Source organism: Wolffia australiana, chromosome 17 (assembly GCF_029677425.1).
Source record: "Wolffia australiana isolate 7733 chromosome 17, ASM2967742v1".
NCBI lineage: Eukaryota > Viridiplantae > Streptophyta > Magnoliopsida > Alismatales > Araceae > Wolffia > Wolffia australiana.
Genome location: NC_135851.1, coordinates 1,944,645 through 1,968,107, shown reverse-complemented (window position 1 = coordinate 1,968,107; position 23,463 = coordinate 1,944,645). Strand labels below are relative to the sequence as shown.

The 23,463-nt window shown below is 43.1% G+C and overlaps 1 protein-coding gene across 1 annotated transcript; it reads right to left on the bottom strand.

The window, feature by feature from the left end:
- Positions 1-777: 777 nt before the first annotated feature.
- On the bottom strand, positions 778-16,433 carry LOC144714417 (BTB/POZ domain-containing protein). Its single transcript, XM_078589153.1, has 13 exons — positions 15,779-16,433; positions 14,976-15,159; positions 14,785-14,853; positions 14,599-14,697; positions 13,339-13,418; positions 12,615-13,260; positions 11,204-11,883; positions 3,073-3,157; positions 2,916-2,967; positions 2,789-2,838; positions 2,636-2,683; positions 1,545-1,750; positions 778-1,190 (listed from the first exon to the last, which is right to left on the bottom strand). The coding sequence occupies exons 1-12, from the start codon at positions 16,021-16,023 to the stop codon at positions 1,574-1,576; spliced, it is 2,415 nt and encodes an 804-aa protein (XP_078445279.1). The 5' UTR covers positions 16,024-16,433; the 3' UTR covers positions 778-1,190; positions 1,545-1,573.
- Positions 16,434-23,463: the final 7,030 nt, after the last annotated feature.

The window sequence follows — 23,463 nt, the reverse complement described above, 5'->3', positions numbered from 1 at the left end:
TTGAAACATACTGGTCATAACAGTGATATTGAATGTTAGAGCATGTTACGAAGTCCCACCGGCTGAACATTACAAAGTCAATTCAGATGCATGCTACGAAGTCAATGAAGATTAAGATTCATGTTATGAAGACAATTCAGATAGTTCTGCAAGGTACAAGTCAGAATAATAGTACAACCTCTGGACCGAGGTACTTTTATTTATTTTTCATGCCTTATGTAGAGTTTATGAACAATATTAGCTACAAAAAGATTTTTTTATTGACCGCGTCACAGCAGATCACTCCTTTTATTCCAAATTTTCAAAAATGCTAAGGACCAGAAATACCTTGCTAACTTATCATTAAAAAGTGCATTAACATAAATACGGCTATATCCCTGCATCCTTTGCACGGCTTGTTGCAACAGTTGATGCAAATTCACAAATTGTCATTCCAGAAAGAGAGACAATCACAAAATGTATTGAACTCATCCTTCGAGGTCGAATCTAAATTCATCAGCAACGAGTTGCAACTCAACCAAGGTGAAAGCACATTTCAAGACTATCTGGAAAATGAATATGGTTCTGTTAGGGTTCAACACATCAAGCCAAGACCTGATCAACCCACTTACACCAGACGAGCGCCGCCAGGCCCTTTGACTGGAAACCTTATGCAGTGGGATTTTCCGATAGATTTGGGCATTGGTTATTTTGGGAAGGTTATCGTGGAAGGAGTCGCGCCCCTTGCGAGCGCGTGTCGGGATCCTGGACTGGATCAGGATCGAACAAGCAATAAAATATATAAATCAACCAGATACTGCTATTATTGGCAATTATTCAAGAAACGGAAATCCAAATGACAACTGAAGGAGAGAACACGAGGAAAAGATAAGAATTAGAGGTGGAGTCAGATCAACTCGCCCTGCCACGCGAAGGAGTATCTCCCCCCTTCCTCAAGAAGCTGCAGCTCCCTCTCCACCGAGAATCAAGAAAATGATTGACGTCTTTCTGCTCCCCTCGTCCCCTTTATTTGAATCCGTATGTACAGGCTCGGAGACACATGTGACAGGCACCTTTTCCCCTTGCTGATATGATAGGTTCAAGTAAGATCGATATCAGGGCAGAGGACTGAACCTTGGAAGTAGATTTCGGATCATCGTTCCTGTTTTCCAGCTCTCTACTCTGTCTACGATCGATCTTCATCTCCGGTACTACATCAGATTACAGAAAGAGAATAGAAACAAGAATTGAGAGGAACCCATTCACCTCAGAAGAAAGTACACAGCTTGATTAAATGAGGTCTTGCGTTTGGAAAAAAATTGAAAGAAGTAAATAATAAGGGAAAATATACGTTCATCAACAATTATTCTCCAACTTGGACGAGGTATATTTCATATGAACGTCAAAATTTGGAAAACGATTACAAATAAAATAATATTTGGAAACTCCTTAAGATTCCAGAAAGAGAATGGAAACAAGAAACTGAGCGGAGCACACTCTCCCTGAAAGAAACAGCAATGCTCAAATAAATAGGACTTCTAGCGTTTGCATTAAAATTAAAATACCTGAAAATAATGGGCAATTGAGGTTCAGATCAGACAAGCTGAACGACAGCCACAACACGAAGAGCCCCTCCTTGGAGAAGATCTGGAAGTTCGTCAAATAGAAGGGCTGTGCGCCAGCCCCAGCCCTTTGGGGCCTTTGGGAGCAACGTCCCAGAGTCCTTGAAGCTCCCGACCACCATTACTTCCCTCTTTGAAGGGCAGATCAGCTGAAAAATAATTAATTTCTCGTTAAATTAAAGTAGTAAATAAAAGTTCAATCAATTTTGATTTGGAGAGAAAAGATCCTATAAGAACAGAACGACTGATAATTTTCTGATCATAAAAATTTTAAAAAAATGGGAAATTCTTTCTGGGGTGAAAAAATCACTTATTCCAATTATTTTATCACGGGACGAAGAAAAAGAAGAAAACAATTCATGATCATTTGTATTATCAATTTCGGGTTGATCACCGGTTTCAGGTGATCTTCCCTTTTTTTCTTCAAAAAAAATCCAAAAAATCAGAAAAACCCAGTATTTTTCTTTTCAATTCCAGATACTGAATACGATTTTCGATAGAGTCATCACCCCGAGATCAAAGCATGAGCATCTTATGTTTTCACTTATTTTTGAAAAAATGATAAATATCTGATCCACTCACCGCCTCATAATATTATCACAACCTTCAGCAGTGAATGCCAAAATGTATGATGATTTTATCTCCGAAAAAAGTTAGCAAAAAATCAATCAAATTTTACTTCGATAGAGAAAATCGTGCAATCTAAAAAGAGTAAGATGATTCATTTTTTGTACCTACCAGAAAAAGACTCTCGGTATTTTCACGATCAGTGAACTTTAAGAAACGAAGAAATCTCTTTACGGACAAAATTCATTTACCTCTATTTCTCAAGAACAAGAAGAATCTGTGAATTTTCTTTTCTATACTGGATACCAATTAAGATTTTCAATAGAATCATCATGCTCACGCCATCCTAGTTTTTATATCATGCTATATAAACCATCTGCCTGAGAACATGCTAGATCAAAGCATGAACATCTTATATTTTCTGCTCTTTCATATTCCAAGGTTTATAAATCGCATGCCTGGCGTACCTGATAACGAGCAGTGACCTTGTCCCTTGAATCTACGTACATATGAGCCTACAGAGTATTCAAATATATGATTAAAAGTAATTACAGCGAAATACTAACAAAAAATTATCTGGTATTATCATCCGACACTTCCACTAGTTCAAGAAGAATTACCTTTCTCAAAGTCTCTGATGCCTCTGCCTTGCGCCGGTGAAGAAAAAGACCTGATAAATTGGAAAACCAGAAAATAACGTGTCTGTGAATTTTTTTTTCGTAGAGGAAGATCAGAACTGAAATGTACCAATGGTACGTCGTCCTTGAGGGTACTCATTATTGAAAGCCTGAACACTAACCTACAGCACAATCACGGATCAACAAATTAGGATAAAAGCACGAATGTGGCCAAGCTATAGGAAAAAAGAGAGATTTTTTAGAAATATCGAATGCTGCAAACAAACCTTCCACAAAGAACCTGCATAAAAGGCTTCAGGAGAGTGTTTCACTTGGCCATCAGCCAATCTGTGCACATCTTCAAATTCTACTCTGATTTCAAAAAAAATGAAGCGGAAGATAGACTACATTAGTAACACAAGGTGCTCACGTAAACTTGTCAGAAGCAATAATTTCGAAGGACAATGAATGATCATTGTCCTTCCATGAAACTACCCAATAGAGTCCCCACTACTCCCAAACTTTTTTTTTTTTTGAAAAGTGATTTAAGGCGGTCACCCAACAAAGCGGTAACCACTTGGAGTTACATGTGGAGAGAGTTAAATCTCTCCTCCCACTTGGCCAACCCCTCTCTTAACTGATTACCCCTCTTGCGAACCGGCATGCCATGAGGCCTTCGACCTCGTGGGCTAGCCCTTCCTTGGATACTTTGGCCCCCCTAAATACCACCTCATTTTGGTGTAGCCATATCGCCCAGAGCACTGTCAACGCTCGACCACCCACTTCCCTCCTCCTAGGGCCCCTTTGCCTTATGAACTCCCAAAAAACCTCTTCTGACGTCGCATTCGGCGCCAAATGCACTTGGGTAGCCCATATTGAACGGGCGACTGGACACGCAAAGAATAGATGGTTGCAGTCTTCGTCCCCATTCGTGCATAGAGTGCACGTCACAGAGGTATTAGGATACATCCTCCGACGGAAGGTGTGTGCACTAGTCTCTTGCGTAGTAAGAGCCAACCAAAGATCTTAACCTTTAAAGGAATCTTGAGGCGCCAGATGGCCCGACATGCCTGGATTGTTGATTGATCCTCTGTTTCTTGGCATAGCTTCGTGTAGGCCTTCCGAACAGAGAAGGGAGTGTCTGTCCAAGTCCATCCATCTTGGTCACCATGTCTTGGCCGGCGCTGAGACAAAGCTTGTTGCATGCCTAAAAATTCTGCCACCCTTTGATCTGAGAGAGCACCGTCTACCGTTGGATTCCATATGTTGTCCCAACATTCTGCCACTGTGGCATCGGGGCATCTGGCAAGCGCATAGAGACGAGGAAAAGCCTCCTTCAAAGGGATGTCCGAAGACCAAGGGTCTCTCCAAGTCGGGCAGTGAAAAAGTCTTTAACTTGGGGGAAAATCTGTCTAAGGCCCTGCCAAAAAGGCGACATTCCCCTGCCTGGGGCTGCTTTCTCCTCCCAGTTTAAACACCGACCATAGCTGTCGCCCAAAATTTGGATGGCTAGTTCTTCTCGAAGGTGCATAGGCCGTGTCACCCACTTTGTTAGTAGTGCTGTGTTCATGCGTTTTGGGTGGAGAACACCCAGGCCTCCATGTGTGGTAGGTCTGCAGACGATATCCCATGCCACCAATGCCAGCCCTCGACCCTCGTTAGGCCCAGCTCCTTTCCACAGGAAACGACGCATCAGGCCTTCAAGCCTTTGACCGATACCTACTGGCATCTTGAACACCAAGAGGTGGAAGATGGGAATTGATGACAGGACTGACCTCACTAGCACTAGTCGGCCTCCTCTAGACAGCACCCTGGCTTGCCAACCTTCTAGTCGTCTCTCGACCTTCCCTACCACCGGCTGCCAATCTACCTTAGTCATCCTTCCTGCGGTCACTGGCAGGCCCAAGTATCTCATGGGTAGACTTCCAAGTGGTGTACCAAGTGTCTCTGCGCATCGTGACGCCTCCTCTTGAGAGAGGCTCCTACCCACAAAAGGTGATCTAGCCCGGCTGATCTGTAGACCGGAGAAGTCTGCAAATAGATCTAGTAAGGTGGACAAGTTTTTCGCCTCCTCCACCGAGCCTTCTATATAGAAAATGGTGTCATCTGCGTATTGCAGTAGTGGAATACCCTCGGGGTGGCTTGCTGTCTGATATCCTTTTAAGAGCCCATGGGAGCTTGCTAGGTTGGTGCAAGTTGCGAGTGCGTCTGCCGCTAAGACGAAAAGTAAGGGGGCAAGCGGGCAACCGTGCCTTACACCTCTTTGTGGTTGTATACGCCCTCCTTCTGGCCTCCTGTTCACCAACACCGAGAGAGAGTGTGAAGTTATGCATCTCTTTACCCATGTGATCCATTCCTTCGGGAAGCCCCTTCTCTGCATTGATGCCCGAAGAAAACGCCAATCTAGTGTGTCATATGCTTTGGCGAAATCCACTTTCCACATGAACCCCTTGGTCCCGTGCCGTTTCCATGAAGCAACTATCTCTCCCGCTGCGACTGCGCTATCCACCAGTAAGTGGCCCGGTATGAATGCTGATTGGGAGGCCCGACAAGCTCTCCGATCACTACTCTCAGCCTATTCGCCAGGACCTTTGCGATGATTAGGTAGATGGAGTTGGATAGAGAGATTGGTCTGAAATCCTCAATTTTATCTGCGCCTTGTATCTTTGGAAGGAGAAAGAGGTATGCTTGGTTGATTCTCTCCATACTGCCCGTTCCTTGGCGAAATTCTTCAAGCGTGGCCATCACATTTGGTCTCACCAAATCCCAAAACTCTTGGTAAAAGAATACTGGCAAACCATCTGGGCCTGGCGCCCCTTCGCCATTAAGACCTTTAATTGCCTCCTTGACCTCCTCTGAGAAAGGCCAAATCAAATCAACCTTTTGAGCCGGGTTCAACATTCGTGCACCCTTACCACACCACACCCACCGATTACGCCGTCCTTTTTTGTAGAACGAGCGGAAGTGTTCGGCAACAGCACAACCCACTAGTTCTGGACCGATGTGTTCCTGGCCTCTCACTTTCAGCTTTTGAATGTGGTTTATCCTTCTTCTCCCATTAGCAGCTAGATGGAAGAATCTCGTGTTTGCATCCCCTGCCTTTAACCACAGTTGTCTAGACCTTTGTCTCCAGTCCATCTCCAGCTTCTTGTCTTCTTCGGCAACCACGCCTCTCCATTTTCTTCGCTCAAGGGCTTCAGCTTCGTCCAGAAATCGAGTATCCTCTAAGTCATCCAAAACTTTGATCCTATGCAGGGCTTCTTTTCTAGATTGCCTTCTGTTCTCGTGGATGCGCTTACGAACCTCCACCAGGTGGTGCCTCAGCCCATGAATTCTTGCTGTAAGTGTTTCCATTTCGGATCTGAGTTGAGTCTGTGCTGACCACTTTCTCATTATCTCGTCTTTGAAGCCAGCCTCTTGTAGCCACGACTTGTCGAGCTTGAAATAGGTGGGTCTTCTGTTTACTTCGTTTCCAGCCCATACAATGGGAGTGTGATCTGATAATGGCCTTGGGAGGGATCTTACGTCTGCTAGTGGGAAACGTTCTGCCAGCTCCACCAAGCATAAGAATCGGTCTAATCTCGACATCCAGTTATGGCCCATTGTGATTCGCCATGTATACGTGCAGTCGATAGGACCCATTTCGTGGAGTAATGACTCCGAAATGAAAGCCCAAAAAGCTTCTGAATCGACATCTCTCCCTCCTGCTCCGAAATGTCACATTGAAGTCCCCTCCTATGAGTAGAGGACACCCTTGGAAGGTGCCCACTAGATCGGCCAACTCTCTCCATAGATCGTTTCTCCGTGAGGCGCTGGTTGGACCGTAGACCGAAGCTACGACCATTTCAAAATTGTCATTCATGCGCTTTAATTTGACTGCTGCGGCAAATTGACCAGTCCACGAGTCTATTTTTGAAAAGATTCGCTCGTTCCATGCCACCACTACTCCCCCTGACCTTCCTAGGGCGTTGACCACCAAAAAACCTTCAAGAAAGCCCCCTCCCCAGTGTATTCCATTCCCGTGACTCACACTTTCATGCATGGTTTCCTGTAGGCATGCCACGGTGGCTCCCCATTCTCTCAGATACCTTCCCACTTCTCCGCGCCTATTTTCATCGCGGAGTCCACGAATGTTCCATGAGATACACTTCATGGAGAACGATCTTCACCCCCTTCGCTGCCATGTGCCAGCTTTAGTCCAACCTTCAGTGCTATCTCTTTAGCCCTGTGGTTTATCACAGGGTCCTCCATCGCTGTTTGTTCTCCAACAGGCTCAGTGGAGTCACAAATTGGAAGGTCCTCCGTGATTGTTTGATTGCCCACCGGCTCTGCTGCAGCACAATTGGGAGAGGCCTCCATGGTCCTTTTTTCCATCGCCGGTTCTATTGTGACGTGGTTGGGAGGGTTCATCATGGTTGTTGCTTCGTCAGCTGACTCTACTATGGCACTGCAGGGATGGCAGAGAATCTCTTTGCAATTGCCATGGGGTTCAGCTGCCCCTTTCAATCCTTGGTCCTCTCGATTGTTACCTCGGGCCTTGTATTCAGCCGCTAGTAGCAGACGGCCACTTTTCCCAGCCTTTGCCCATGCAACTATTTTCACGTTTGTACACAAGCCTTTCACTACGTTGGTGACCCTTCTTGCTTAGCCGCGGGCGCTGGCTTACAGTTTCATTGTTTCCTTCACTGATTTTTGCCCTTCTACTTGGTGTGCTTCCTAGTTCTTGCACAATCTCTTGGCTCTTTGGTTCTGCCCCCATCCCTAAGTCTGCCTTGTTTATCTCCTTTGAGGCAGATGTCTGTTGCATCTGGTTTTCCTGTCGTACCTGCATTGTGTCTCCTGGATTGGGTGAGATCCCTTTAGGGTCATCCTCCTTCCCTGAGTTGACTTTTGATTGCTGTCTCCTTGGCTCTAGGGTGACCGTCTTCATTCTGGAAACTGACGTCTCCCCGGAAGGAGTTGCTACTTCTTTGCCTTTTTCTCTCTCAGCCCACTGTCTATTAGCCGATTGCGGTGGCGGTGGCGGTGGCAATTTTGTTGTGATTCGAACCTCATAGTTTCCTTCTGGGCCCCAAAAGTTCAGGATGGGCGGAGGCGTGGTTGCTTGGATGCGCTCGACTTCTAGCACCACTATGTTTGGGTTCCCCGACTCCAAGCCATAAGAAAAGACACGTTTGAGAGTTCCTAACGGTCTAACCAAAGCCTCCAGCGCCGGTCTGGTCCGGTATCCCATTCGAACGCCTCGAGCTTCTATAATGTGTGAGACACTGGATCCCTTCGTTGAACCATCGCTTGGTAGAACCCGACACCATCTCACTAGTGCACCCCCGCTGACTTCTTGCTCCCAGCTGATCAGTGATGTGTAAGCTGCCATTGATGCTCCCGAAGAAAGAAGTTACCTCTTTCCAGGGTCCAGACCTCTGCCTTGGCGAGGGCTGTAACTTTTATATGTAGACCCTTCCAAACCTCGTCTGCTGTAGGGGAGCCGCGCAAGACCTCTCCGATTAGGCAGCCCCTCAGGGTTCCCTGGTGGTCTGCCGGTGCTCCATTTTGCCGGATGTTGTCGTTTTTTGGTTGAGGTTGAGGGCCCTTGGGACCGTGGGTTTTCCGGTTGAGGTATGTCTGTCTGACCACTTCTTTATCGTCTCTTGGGAATTCCATTTGACGATGGCCTGTCTTCCAACATCTAAGGCAGACCAGCTGGCCCCGACATTCCCTTGCCCGATGGCCGCTCTGCAAGCATCGATAACAGTGCTCTTCAGTCCCTCCCGCTATATATAACTCTGGCAGACGGGTAACTCGTTGTCGTCGTGGACCGACTCTCACCCACCCGTCTACTTCTTGTACCTCTGGCACTTGGTCAACAGTGCATATTCAGCTAGACCCTGGGAGAGGTTCTGACCACCCCGCTCTGTTACAACTTTCTTCCCCCCGTGACGCAAAGCATTGTCTAAGCATCTTCCTGGCTTGGTGAGGGAGACTGCGACTCCATCGCATTGTATCTCCCACTCCCCCATGCGGACCGTCTTCTGTAGGTCTGTTCGATTTTTTCTGCAGGTTGCCAAGCGTGTGGTGCAAAGAGCCTGCATAGCGTGTTGCTCCGCTATCCTCCCTCCATGTCTTCGGGAGCATCCTCCCGGTCCTCTCGTCCCACTGAACCCTCTCTCTTCGTGTGGCATTGTGGGGTTTGCCTCCTGATGATCTTCGCATCCCACCAGGCCGCTGGGCATGAGCTGAGCAACCCGGGACTCCTGCCAGCCAGGGGTCTCCTTGCAACTTTCCAGGCCACCTAAACTTTACTGTTGTCTGGCCTGGGTGCCTTCCCACCTGATACCCTGGCCTCTGCAGCCCCTCGGTCCTTGTGTAGCTCTCCTGATCGTGAGGCCAATAATGTTGTCTCAAGTCGCTCTCGCCCAGTGAGTGTCGTCCTGGCTCCCCCCTCCTTGTCCCGGACCCTGCTTTGAAGCGTCCTCCGTAGTTACCTCCTTGCGGGATCTTTGCGTGCTTGCCGTCTTCACCTTGTTGGCGCTGTCGCATTCTCCTGAAGCTAAAACCATCACGAAGGCGGAGTAGAAGGCTGCAGGACGGGTAGAGACCATCATTAGACGAGCAGATGATGGTCTCGTCGTAGATTTCTCTGGATTCAGAGACCAGGCGGAGGAGGTGCGGGGGAATTCGGGTTATGTTGTAGAGATGTTGCTTCAGGGTCTCGCAAGAAATAGGGGCTTGGGGGATTTGGATGCATCGTGTCTTTCCGTCAAGTAACTTGATAAGCATTTGGTTGTTCCCAAAGGCTGTTCCCCTTTCGACATGGTCATTGCTATTGCTGGGGGCCCGGGATTTGTATCTGTCTGTGTTGATCTTCGCATCCTTCTGCTTCTTCCGCTTCTTGAGGAAATCAGCTATGAATTGCAGCTCCTGATCCTGGTACTTCAATTTCGCCTCATATATAAATGAGGTGACGAGCTGCAGACCCACTAATGATGCCACTTGACGATAAACCCGTGGTGGAGCGCATGACAGTGCAACAGTGTAGTCGATCCTGAAGTTTCTATATTGGATTGTATTCGATCCGCTGCAGCTTTGGTACCCATGACAATCAGTGCCGACCCGTTCTTCGTTCCTTTCGATCTCAGCATGACATCCTCCACATCACCGAAATTTATGATCATGTAAATTTAATTTTCATAGAATTTCAGTCATATGATGCATGAAAAATAAGCAATCATAACTAGGCTTGAATTTACTGAGACTCTTTAACAAAGGCCTTCTGCAAGCAAGAAATATGTCAAAGAAAGTATATCCCTTCAGAAACATAACAACGAAAAAATATTCTTTAATCTCGGAATAAGTTAGTAGTATAAATGAAGATTTTACTAAATCTGATTGTAGAGTTAATATTATCCTTCAGCTTTTAAATGAAAAAATTCACCATAAGAAAGGAAATTTTCCAGTCAAATGATTTCCGTGATCAAAAAATCTCGAAGTAGTGTAACCATCCCAGGAAAGTCGTATCGTCATCCAGAAATCGCCATCGTCACGAACTCTGCGATGATGACGAAATCTCCACCATCGTCCTAGTGGCGGGCAAGTGTCTATATCAAAGAAGATCTCACCATCTTCATCCTCATCCTAGTATTATGCACGTGTCTATAACGACGAAGATCACACCATCTTCACTGTCATCGTAATACTAGGCAAGAGTATACAACGATGAAGATCTCAGCATCTTCATTGTCATCCTGGTTCAGACAAATGATGAGGATAATGAAGTTTCGTCATGTTGCCATCTTTAACAAAAACGAGAAGCTAGCGATGGAGGGTGGGAATGGTGTTGTCCCTTGATACGACTCTGCCACATACGTATCAAAGGTCAAAGCGCCGCCGGTCAACTAAGTAGGGATGGTTAACATAAAGGCGTCAAAGGGGGAAGCGGGGATTGCGAGATTTCAGTTGCTAAAGATCGGGCTGGAGAGCAGGAGAGTTCCCGGATCCAGAGGGAGGGAGAATCGTCGCAGATCTCCCTATTCTTTTCTTGTTCTGTTTCTCATTGTCCTTCCATGAATATCTCTATCTCTCTATTCCTCTTGGATTCTGGAATTCTCGAATATTGGACGATCGATTTTGGAGTTTATTCTTCGATCTGCTGGGAGTCCTGTCCTTTTTATCCTCCCGATACTGGGAGCATAACATCCCTCCATCATAGTCGTCTGCTGCTAAAGTGATGATGACAATGAAGAGTTACTCATTGTCGTCCTAATTGCAGATGGTTCACAATGACAATGACGTCTTCATCATCATCATCATCTTGGCACCGACAAATGATATGGACAATGAAAATTCATCATCATCATTGAGGGTAGAGAACACTAGCTCCAATAAATTTCAAGAAGCGATTGCAAAGTATGGAAGGATTACCCAAAGCGGAAAGGGGGGAAATGTCGAAGAGCTGTTTTCAAATCCCAAGATACCGATGAAACATCAGAGTCCTCCCACCCATTCCCAAGATCACCCTCTGGCGCTTCCATCATCTGCATCGACACACCGCTTGTGCTAGGAACGTGGGATGCCGTCCGCAATGACTCTTGCAGCTCTGTTTGATAAGCATCTGATTGCTCTGCATGAACATGTAAAGCTCCTCTGTGACCAAGTCCAACCAAAGCTGTTAATCCATCTCCAGATATGTTCCCTGAGGAATCAACTCTAACTTCTGACTCATCATTGGCTAGTGACTGATGACCATTTCTGTGGCCAACTCCATGAGGGACACGAGAAAAAACCACACGCGTGGAAGGCCAAGCTGCCCCATGAACAGGTGAAGTTCCCCTTCCAATACCAGCGAGCCCATCAATAGGACCCCTTACGTGGACACGAGCCGGGCTAATAAGACCGTTTCTTTCTCCTTGGGCATCTGAAATATATACATTTCTCAAATTCTGCGGTCCATTGCCTCGGGTGTGTTCTTGCTCATAATACCCTCCAAAATTACATCCGCGTGAAAAGCCATATGCTTGTCGGCATGTGCATTGAGACATTGTGTTGCAACAGGAGATGCAAGTGTCAGCAGCAATTTCTTGAACCCTGTGACTTAAGAGCATCTGAAAAGAAGAAAAGTATAGTTAAGAAAATCTGACTAACCCAACAACAATATTAGAGTTTCTGAAAATCTTTTTTTTTTTGAAGAAAGAGTTAACGAAAATCGTAACCCAAGAATCCAAGTCGAAACCCCAATCTGCAGATACTGCTATAAAAATTTGAAATCGAAAATAGTGAAGAATGATTCACGCTTCTCTGAGAGAAACCCACAATCTCCAATAATCAAAAAATGCATAGTAAACGCCAACCTTTTAACCGAACATCTTAAACATAGAGATAAATTGGAAAAAGCCGCAAGGAGATATGGTTTGAGAAAAATTAAACAGTTTTTTGTCCTTAACTCCATCGAATTTAATATTTTTAATAGCAATTACTTGAAGAATCTGAATCCGGATTTAGACCCATCTCAATGGAAGAGAAGTATCGTTCAGCTACTCTGATTAGTCCTAGAAATGAAATCAAATTAACAAAAATCCATATCAAAAATCTAATAAATCAACCTTGGCTACGGAAAATCCAAGCCCAAACCCAAATTCACAGATGCTATCCAATAGAGCAAAAACTCACGGACAATAAATTGAAGCACACAATTTCAAATACCCAATAATGCACCATAATGCCAATCCTCAAACCAAGGGAAAGTATCACCAGGAGAGAAGAGAGTTTGAAAAAGTTAAATTCGTGTACTAGAAAAAGGCAATTCAAAATTTTAATTTGTTTTTTACGTTCTGACCTGCATCCAAAGACCGTCATTCACGGTTTTGCAAGGAAAGCCCCATTCTTCAAGTTGTTTTCTCACATGTAACAATGCCTCAAAAGACATGTGACAGTATAGAAGGGAACCTCCTTCGAAGATGTTGATAAAAGCCTCATACTCTTCTCTTTGTGCAATAGGGACACTCTTCACTGACCCCTCTGGGTGACTTTGGCAGTATTTTCTCTCAGCCCATTCGAAAGGAAGCCCATCGGAGCCTCCCCAATCTGCTGATGAATCCCGTTCAAGCTGAAAATGAGACTCATCAGTGGACGAAGGCCCTTCCATCAAGGACATCGCATCTGATACTCTGCTTCTTTCACCGCAATCATGTGCCTCAACACGAGAACATGGAAAGGAAGTCTGCAGGAAAGCAAAGTTTCCAACTTTGTCCAGCTGTCTCAGAGGCTTTGTGGCAGAGAGAGTACTTCCGTCGTTGGTTGGTGAATAGCTTGAAAGGTCAACTTCCTGTATGCTCATGCCCTCCAACTCTGATTCCATTTGTTTAATAGAAGGTGCTTTTCCCTTCAGAGAAGCAGAATCATCGAAGTTTTGTTTGAGCTCCACGTTTTTTGCTTCGTTAATGGAATCTCTCTTAAGCAAAGTGTGCAGGGCTAACTCAAAGCTGCAACGAGAGGACCGTTAAAGATTAACAACATAATCTCAAAGAACTTGACACGCTGATGAGGCATTAACGCAATACCGTTTCTCCTCATTGGGCACCCAAAGTTCATCTGATGTTAGAAGAGCGAGTAATGTTGGAGCAGAAAGCCTGGGTAGCACCTACTCCATAGAGAATCATATTCAGAGGCCTGTTTACGAGGATGAAGGAATATCCATAGAGGATTTTTTTCATAAACTGCTAAATAATGAGTGCACGAGTTTATTTTGTATTAATGTGCCGTCTTTTCAAAGAATCAACAGAATCTATGGGCCGTAAAATTCTTGCACGAAGAATGAGTTAGCAATTACGTGAGGTCTTAATTATTAACATTCAAATCAATGTTTCACAAGCAAACATTCACTCTTTTCTGCTTTGTTGACAGTTAAGATTAAACCTGCCTTTGTTTCAGAAAAATGAAATCGTACAATATTATCACATGAACGCCTGGCTCACCTCGAATGGCGGATCCACTACTGTTCCTTAAATACAACGTGATTAAATAAAACATTAGAATGGAAGGAAATCGATAAGACAAGATAATTTAAAGTGCTTCGTACTTTTTCAAGATAATTTAATCGGTGCATTAGAAGTTCATTTCTCCTTAGAAACATGACATGGGCTAAGATTCCTCTAGAAAACGATACATACAAGACCTCTATCTTCTAGAAAATGAAAAAGAAACTGATGCGTCACTGGAGAAAGTTCAAATGCAGTAATTACGAGTAAAATGGCTGCCCGAGAGGTGGTGATTAGACAATCTTCGAGAAAAAGATTTTTGGAACGACAAAGAGCGATTAGTCAAGTCCCTCAACACGCATTCCATTCAGTTTTACAACGAGTTGTTTGAAGAAAGACTCACATTTTCTTACCATCAGCAATAAGTTTGGGCACATTCCAGACGATTGAGGAATAGTTCTTTCTTCCTATAACTTTCAGAATTTTGTTATCTTTTATATCTCTTCCGTAAAAAGAGCTCATCCAGGAATATCACCTTTCTGTCCGACAAAAACAGGAAGTATGCGAGCTAAAGATCATCTCATTCTGTCAAAATTATCGAGAGTTGTTGTCCGTTGCTAGGAATCAAGGTTATCTCGTCGCAAATACTAGAATATTTGCCTCAAATACCAAGAAAACACGCCTTTGCTCATACCAACACAATAATTCTCAAGAGTTCCGGGTTAGAAATGAAGAAAAGATTTTACAGGTTCCAATATCAACAACCAGATCATTGACTTAAGTTCATTAAAAGAATTTTTTGAAAGAGAAAAGTTCATTAAAAACGTTGAGAAAAGTTCATACCTCCCTGAGCTCCACACATGCACACTGGCATAAATATCCCCAGCAGGCGCTTCTCACACGCTCCCCATGAATACCATAATCATGGCTCTCCGCAAATACCTAAACAATAAATAAAATACCAGGATAGGAATTTCTTGCCAATTATCAGGTGGAAATTGATGATCAGCATCTACCCAACGGGCCAACCTGATACGTCAAGAAGTTTGATGTCCACAGTTCAGAAATGATGAAATCCGTGCAAATCCCACATAAATCCTGAGGCATAAATTAACATTACATCCAGACTTCTCCTCCTTTTTGAAACGAGAATCCATCAATTTTCTTTAGATCAACCAGTCTAGGCAGTAAAACAAGAATTTCTGCAGAAAATTCAGCACCTGAAGATCAAGAAACGATGCAACGGCCAACACCCGAAACGCATTTCTATCACTGAACTTGGGATAATGTCCATACAAGTACGCCAACGCCATCGTCATCGCTTCAGGACTGACATTATCATCATCAATAAGCAATTTCAGAGTAGGCGCGCCGGCCTCTTTCCAAGGCCCCTGCAACATATTCCTGCAAAATTAAAAAATTCAAATCTGATCTGATCGGAAAAAAAGAGACCGTAGTATTGGGCACAACATATTTCTGTATGCATCTCTGATACACGACAGTGTATTCAAGTTCAAAGACAATCTCGAATAAAAATCTTGAATTTGCAAATACTACAATCCAAACGGCAGCGAATCGTACCAATGTCACTCAAATAGAAGAAGAAAACGATAAGAAGATAGATGGAGAAGGATCTCCCTCCAGGTTGATCGAATTTTTCTTCCAAAAAACAAAATTCCCGTTCAATTCAACTGCAAAGACAGTGGACCGAGAGAGAACTACTATCCAAGTGACAGCGAATGGCATCAATGTCACTCAAACAGAAGAAGAAAACAATAAGAACACAGATGGAGAAGGATCTCCGTCCAGGTTGATCGAAATTTTCTTCCGAAAAACAATATTCCTGTTCAATGCAACAGCAAAGACAGTAGATCGAGAGAGAACTACAATCCAAACGAGAGCGAGTGGTATCAATGTCACTCAAACAGAAGAAGAAAACAATAAGAACACAGATGGAGAAAGATCTCCGTCCAGGTTGATCGAAATTTTCTACGAAAAAACAAAATTCCTGTCCAATTCGAACCTGAAGTAGGGGCTTCGGGAGAGGATGATGCGGTGGAGATGGTAAGTGGTGCCCAAGGCCTGAACGACGACGTCGGAGAAGATTCCGCCGGTGAAGCCTTCGGATTGGATGTGATCGCAGAGAGATGTGAGATTGCAGTCTAGGGCTCGAAGCTCGGCGACGCTGCGATCGCAATCCATGGCGTAGGGCTGTTTGAGCGATTCGGAAGGCTGATCGAGCGATTGACGAGGGCGCGGGATCGGCATTTCTTCGGCGATCGAAGATCGCAGAGCGCAGATCACAGCTGAGAATCGCGAGCTCGGATCATCTCCTAGTCTTCGCTGATCGACTGCCTCGCCATGAACTGGTGAAGAACAACTGAGAAAGAGAGAATAAGAGAGAGAGAGAGAAAGAGAGAGAGAGAGAGAGTAAGAGTCGAAGAGAGAGAAGGCAAGAGAGTGAGAGAGAGAGAGGTAGCGAAAGGGAGAGAACGAGAGAAAGAAAGAGAGAGAGTGAGAAAGAGAGAAAACGAGTGCCAGAGAGAGAGAGTCGAAGAGAGAGAAGGCAAGAGAGTGAGAGAGAGAGAGGGAGCGAAAGAGAGAGAACGAGAGCGTGAGAGAGAGAGAGGGCAAGAGAGTGAAAGAGAGAACGAGTGCCAGACTGCCAGTGAGAGAGAGCTAGAGAGAGAGAGAGAGAGATGGAGAAAGACAGAGAGTGAGATGGAGAGACAGAGAAAGACGAAGAGAGAAAAGGAAAAAGAGAGAGAGAGAGGAAGCGAAAGAGAGAGAGAACGAGAGCAAGAAAGAGAGAGAGAGAGAGAAAAAGAGAGAGAAGGAAAGAGAGTGAGAGAGAGAGGTAGCGAACGAGAGAGAACGAGAGCAAGAAATAGAGAGAGAGAGCGAGAAAGAGAAAGAGAGAGATAGAGAGATGGAGAGACAGAGGGAGAGACAGAGTGAAGGAGAGATGGAGAGACAGAGAAAGACGAAGAGAGAGAAGGAAAGAGAGTGAGAGAGATAGAGAGATGGAGAGACAGAGTGAAGGAGAGATGGAGAGACAGAGAAAGACGAAGAGAGAGAAGGAAAGAGAGTGAGAGAGATAGAGAGAGGGAGAGACAGAGAGAAGGAGAGAGGGAGAGACAGAGAAAGACGAAGAGAGAGAAGGAAAGAGAGTGAGAGAGATAGAGAGATGGAGAGACAGAGTGAAGGAGAGATGGAGAGACAGAGAAAGACGAAGAGAGAGAAGGAAAGAAAGTGAGAGAGATAGAGAGAGGAAGCGAAAGAGAGAGAGAACGAGAGCAAGAAAGAGAGAGAGAGAACGAGAGCAAGAAAGAGAGAGAGAGAAGGAAAGAGAGTGAGAGAGATAGGTAGCGAACGAGAGAGAACGAGAGCAAGAAATAGAGAGAGAGAGAGAAAGAGACTAAGAGAGAGAGCGAGAAAGAGAGAGAGATAGAGAGATGGAGAGACAGAGGGAGAGAGAGAGAGATGGAGAGACAGGGTGAAGGAGAGATGGAGAGACAGAGAAAGACGAGGAGAGAGAAGGAAAGAGAGTGAGAGAGAGAGAGGTAGCGAACGAGAGAGAACGAGAGCAAGAAATTGAGGGAGAGAGAGAGAGAGAAAGAGACTCAGAGAGAGAAAGAGAAAGAGAGAGAGATAGAGAGATGGAGAGACAGAGTGAAGGAGAGATGGAGAAAGACGAAGAGAAAGAAGGAAAGAGAGTGAGAGAGATAGAGAGAGGAAGCGAAAGAGAGAGAACGAGAGCAAGAAAGAGAGAGAGAGAACGAGAGCAAGAAAGAGAGAGAGAGAGAAGGAAAGAGAGTGAGAGAGACAGAGGTAGCGAACGAGAGAGAACGAGAGCAAGAAATAGAGAGAGAGAGCGAGAAAGAGAAAGAGATAGAGAGATGGAGAGACAGTGGGAGAGAGAGAGAGATGGAGAGACAGAGTGAAGGAGAGATGGAGAGACAGAGAAAGAGAGAGAGAGAGAAGGAAAGAGAGAGAGAGAGAGAGAGAGAGAGAGAGAGAGAAAGAGAGAGAGAGAGAGAGAGAGAGAGAGAGAAGGAAAGAGAGTGAGAGAGAGAGGTAGCGAAAGAGAGAGAACGAGAGCAAGAAAGAGAGAGAGAGAGAAGGAAAGAGAGTGAGAGAGAGAGGTAGCGAAAGAGAGAGAACGAGAGCAAGAAAGAGAGAGAGAGAGAGAGAGAGAGAGAGAGAGAGAGAGAGAGAGAGGTAGCGAAAGAGAGAGAACGAGAGCAAGAAAGAGAGAGAGAGAGAGAGAGAGAGAGAGAGAGAAGGAAAGAGAGTGAGAGAGAGATGTAGCGAACAAGAGCAAGAAATAGAGAGAGAGAGAGAGAGAAGACAAGAGAGTGAAAGAGAGAGAGAGACTAAGAGAGAGAGATAGAGAGTGAAAAGGAGAGGGAAAAGTCAAAGAATGAGAGGTAGAAAGATGGAGAGAGAGATAGATCAATAGAGAGAGAAACAAAGAGGGAAAGTAAGAGGGAGAGAGGGAGAGAGAGAAAAGAAAGAGAGCTCTACTCCACTCCACGAGTAATGAAATGAAATTCAAAGTGAAATTCAAAGAGAGAGATATGAAATTCAAAGTGCCATGGACGGTGTGGATACCTCCACGAGAAATCACAGATGCAATCTGTGCATGTGTTCTTCGTTTCAATGTTTTATTGATGTTGTTGTAATTCCATTTTAAGTCTTCCACTGCACGGAATTATCATGTTCATCCAGTTCAAGGCCACAATAACCCAACAAAAAAGTACTTAGAAACCAATTTATATTCAAGAACCAAGGTTCTTTTTATCGAATATTGACTTTAATTTTGGTGAAAATTTGGCTGTTATATTCAAAATAACATTTGAACCATGGATGGATTTAATTTGGAGTAAAAAACTACTTTCTAATTATGGATATTTTAAAGTTGGATTAGTTGTCTAATTATCCAGCCGTTTTTTTTTTGAGGGGTAAGCAGACTTCCCCGGTTTAGGGATTTTTATATTTAATAATAGTCTTGGTTAAACGCCTCTTATGGGAAAAAATGCTATTTGGGATGAAAAATCATGTCTTTATTTTAGAAGTAATCGAATAAAGTAAATGATTAACAAGGCATTTTTATCTAACATCCATGAATATTTTCAACTTTGTCGTGAGGTATGATAAAATAAAATTTTGAATCATCAAATGTTTGAGGATGAAATTTGTTTTTGGTATGGGATGTAATGGCATATTACCCTTGAAAAGTACTCTCTTTAATACATAGTTTACTGCTTTATTGGCTGACTTAAATATGAAGGATAATTAGCCTAACAGATGAATGGACACTTGAGAAGGAAAATAATAACCAAGGGCATTTATTGACATGCATGTTTTTTTCATATTTCCAATCTCTTGATTTATTTAATTAGCTTCCATGACAAAAAATCATCGATTAAAGGAAACAGTTCGACTAGTAGTACACTTTGGCAAGAAGGACGAGCAGTAGCCATGGTTTTCAAAACTAAGTCGTACAATGCTTCTTGAAAATTCAAGCATCTTTCAGAACCTAGGAGTTTAGATATTTGTTAAGGTTCAATATGAGGTTTAGACTATTTATACGTATACCTTTTATATTCGGATAAGAATTTCTGGCAGTATATACCATAATGTAATATATTCTTAAGACATATTTCAATCATCTTTGTAGTGTGAATCAATAATATTCGCCAGGCAAGCCATGGTAGTTCACATTTATTGGAATACACTTTCCCTATCTGTCAAACTTCTTTACTATAATTGGTTTTGTATCAGTATTGCAATGGCATGTTCAAAAAATGGACATCAATCTTCATCATTATATTTTATAATGTATATTTGGCTATGTCCTATCGATTTTTGTGCTGTGATTTAAGATAACATCTGATTGTGACAATGATACAATATCAGTCCAGTTTCTACACAAATCCTCTTTTTTCAATGCAGTGATGTGTTTTGCCCAACAATGTACAAGTGCTGGTTGTAGTTTCCATAGCTTCTCACCTTTTCTTTATCTTTTTGGTGTCAATTTAGAAGGTGAAACAAGGATCCATTCATTTCATTATCGTCAATAAAGATTCGATGAATTAAATTTCTCCCTCTGAAGTCGGAAACAAAATAGACATCTTCTAATTGGAATAACAAGGAACCACTTATCTTTCATGACTTATACAAAAATCATCATCATCATCATCTGAATGGGAGCTAAAGAAATAAAAATTCTAGGCACTATTTTTCCTTGAAAAACATAATTTTGCTAAAAAAATGGATGATAAATATATGAACAATGGATGATAAAAATAGTTCTACGGAGAACTAGAACACTATTTTTAAAAAAATCATCATCATCATCATCTGAATGGGAGCTAAAGAAATAAAAATTCTAGGCACTATTTTTCCTTGAAAAACATAATTTTGCTAAAAAAATGGATGATAAATATATGAACAATGGATGATAAAAAATAGTTCTTCAGAGAACTAGAACACAGTTTTTAAAAAATCTTCATCATCATCTGAATGGGAGCTGAAGAAATCAGAAATCTAGGGACTATTTTTCCTTAAAAAACATAATTTTGTTTTAAAAAAAATCATCATCATCATTATCTGAATGGGAGCTAAAGAAATCAGAAATCTAGGCACTATTTCTCCTTAAAAACTTAATTTTTTTACAAAAATGGACGATAAATATATTAAGAATGGATCATAAAAAATAGTTCTTCAGAGAACTAGAAACTGTTTTTAAAAAATCAACATCGTCATCATCTGAATGGGAGCTAAAGAAATCAGAAATCTGGGGACTATTTTTCCTTAAAAAACATAATTTTGTTAAAAAAACGGATGATAAATAAATGAAAAATGGATGATAACAAATAGTTCTTCAGCGAAGTAGAACACTATTTTTAAAAAATCATCATCATCATCCGAATGGGAGCTAAAGAAATCAGAAATCTAGGCACTATTTTTCCTTAAGAAACATAATTTTGTCAAAAATATGGATGATAAATATATGAACAATGGATGATAAAAAATAGTTCTTCAGAGAACTAGAACACTATTTTTAAAAACTTGATTATCGTCATCATCTGAATGGGAGCTAAAGAAATTAGAAATCTAGGCACTATTTTTCCTCAAAAAACATAATTTTGTTATAAAAATGGATGATAAATATATTAACAATGGATCATAAAAAATAGTTATTCAGAGAACTGGAACGCTATTTTTAAAAACTTGATTATCATCATCATCTGAATGGGAGCTAAAGAAATCAGAAATCTAGGCACTATTTTTCCTTAAAAGACATAATTTTGTTAAAACAATGGATGATAAATGTATTAACAATGGATTATAATAAATAGTTCTTCGGAGAACTAGAACACTATTTTTAAATAAATCATTATCATCATCATCTGAATGGGAGATAAAGAAATCAGAAATCTAGGCACTATTTTTCCTTGAAAAACATAATTTTGTCAAAAATATGGATGATAAATATATGAACAATGGATGATAAAAAATAGTTCTTCAGAGAACTAGAACGCTATTTTAAAAAAATCATCAACATCATTATCTGAATGGGAGCGAAAGAAATCAGAAATCTAGGCACTATTCTTCCTTGAAAAACATAATTTTGTTAAAAAAATGGATGATAAATATGATGCAGGACGGCTACGGAATGGATTATTAAGGAATGGATGACTACGAAAAAGGGTGACCGAGGAGACGGATGGGTTGACGACGGGTAAAGGGTGATAGACGGGTTTGTAGGGAGGGATAAAACAGTCCACAGAAATTCAGACGGTCGGATTCGGACTTTAAAACCGATTAAAATCTGGTGGTGCAGCTCCAACCCTTATCGAGGGCGGGAGTACTATCTTCCCCCACTGCGACGATGCCTAAGCACCGAAATCAATACCCGAATTCGCGTCGCGAGGAAACACTCGAGAAAGAGGGAGAAGAAGTAGAAAATCTAAACCAAATCTAATTCTGACGGCGGTGGAAACTTCTCGAGAAAACACTGAACGGAGAACACTTCGACACCAAAGAGTTCAGGCGTACCTCGTCACCGTAGTGCGTGAAGAGGTTGCGGGAAATTCAGATCGCGATGAAGCTCGGCAAATACGGGCATTGAGAGGCCCGCTAAATGACGGAATCTGGGCGCTCCGGGTGTTGAATGGCCCTGGTTGAGACTAGATGTTGTTGTCGCAGAGTCAGGCGTAGGCAAATATCCGCACGCCGCTGCGTAGAGCGCGCAGAGCGCCGCGCGCGGCGCGTGCTGCGCGCGAAGCGGCGTAGGCGCGCGCATAGCGCGGCTCAGCGGCTGACGACATGGCGGCGGCTGGCGGCCTGTGCAGCCTTGGCGGCCTGGCTAGCGGCCTGGCCTTGAAGGCAGCCTTGGGCGGCGGCCTTGGCTGGCGGCTGGCGGCAGCGGCACGGGCGGGCGGCCTGGCCAGGCGGCCATGGCGTGGCAGCCATGGCGCATGGCGGGCGTCTGGGTGGCTGCCTTGGGCGGCCTTGGAAGGGCGCCTGAGGCAGGCGTGAGAGAGAGAGAGAGAGTGGGAGAAAGGAGGAAGAGAAGAAGATGGATGGGGAGAGGTGGTGACTGGCGACGTGACGGGGGCGGCGGCGACGGCGTCAACGGCGATGGTTAGGGTTTGAGGGTAGAGGGAGGCAGGGCAGTCCTCCAAGAAGAGTTTAACTGAAACTCAATTCTTGAAATTATGACTACCTAATGTTTCTTGAGAACAATGGCCTATATATAGGCCTTGGAGGAAAGAGAAAATGAAAAGAAATTAGAAACAAGAAATTAAAGACATGCGCCGTGTCATGCCAAAGGGCAGTTGTGGATCTGCCTTTGGCATCGTGTCATGACGCGCGTAGGGACGTGCGCGGGTGGAGACGTGCTAGTTGACGGTTGCGGCATTTTGACTTTGGAGTTGACTTCGGTTGACCGTGGCGGGTTGACTTCGGTTTACTTCGCCGTCGGGTCCATAGCACGCGTGTTGTTTCCGGTTGACCGTGGTGACGCGTTCGACGGTGATGTGTTGGCGTCCTCGCCATCAAAATATATGAACAATAAATGATATAAAATAGTTCTTCCGAGAACTGGAACGCTATTTTTAACAAATCATCATTATCAACATCTGAATGGGAGCTAAAGAAATCAGAAATCTAGGCACTCTTTTTCCTTAAAAAACATAATTTTGTTAAAACAATGGATGATAAATATATTAACAATGGATTATAAAAAATAGTTATTCGGAGAACTAGAACACTATTTTTAAATCAATCATTATCATCGTCAGCCGAATGGGAGATAAAGAAATCAGAAATCTAGGGACTATTTTTCCTTGAAAAACATAATTTTGTCAAAAATATGGACGATAAATATATGAACAATGGATGATAAAAAATAGTTCCTCAGAGAACTAGAACGATATTTTTAAACAATCATCATCATCACCATCTGAATGGGAGCTAAAGAAATCAGAAATCTAGGCACTATTTTTCCTTAAAAAACATAATTCTGTTAAAAAAATGGATGATAAATATATTAAAAATAGATTATAAAAAATAGTTCTTCAGAGAACTAGAAGATTTTTAAAAAATTGATTATCAACATCATCTGAATGGGAGCAAAAGAAATCAGAAAATGTAGGGACTATTTCTTGTTGAAAAACATAATTTGTTTAAAATATG

What these genes read in the sequence shown, in the direction of transcription:
- LOC144714417 (XM_078589153.1), bottom strand. Translation starts at nt 16,023, where the DNA reads ATGCCGATCCCGCGCCCTCGTCAATCGCTCGATCAGCCTTCCGAATCG. An exon ending in TCAAGGACGACGTACCATTG is followed by an intron (nt 2,839 to 2,915) that starts GTACATTTCAGT and finishes CCAATTTATCAG; the next exon opens with GTCTTTTTCTTCACCGGCGC. An exon ending in AGGTCACTGCTCGTTATCAG is followed by an intron (nt 1,751 to 2,635) that starts GTACGCCAGGCA and finishes ATTATTTTTCAG; the next exon opens with CTGATCTGCCCTTCAAAGAG.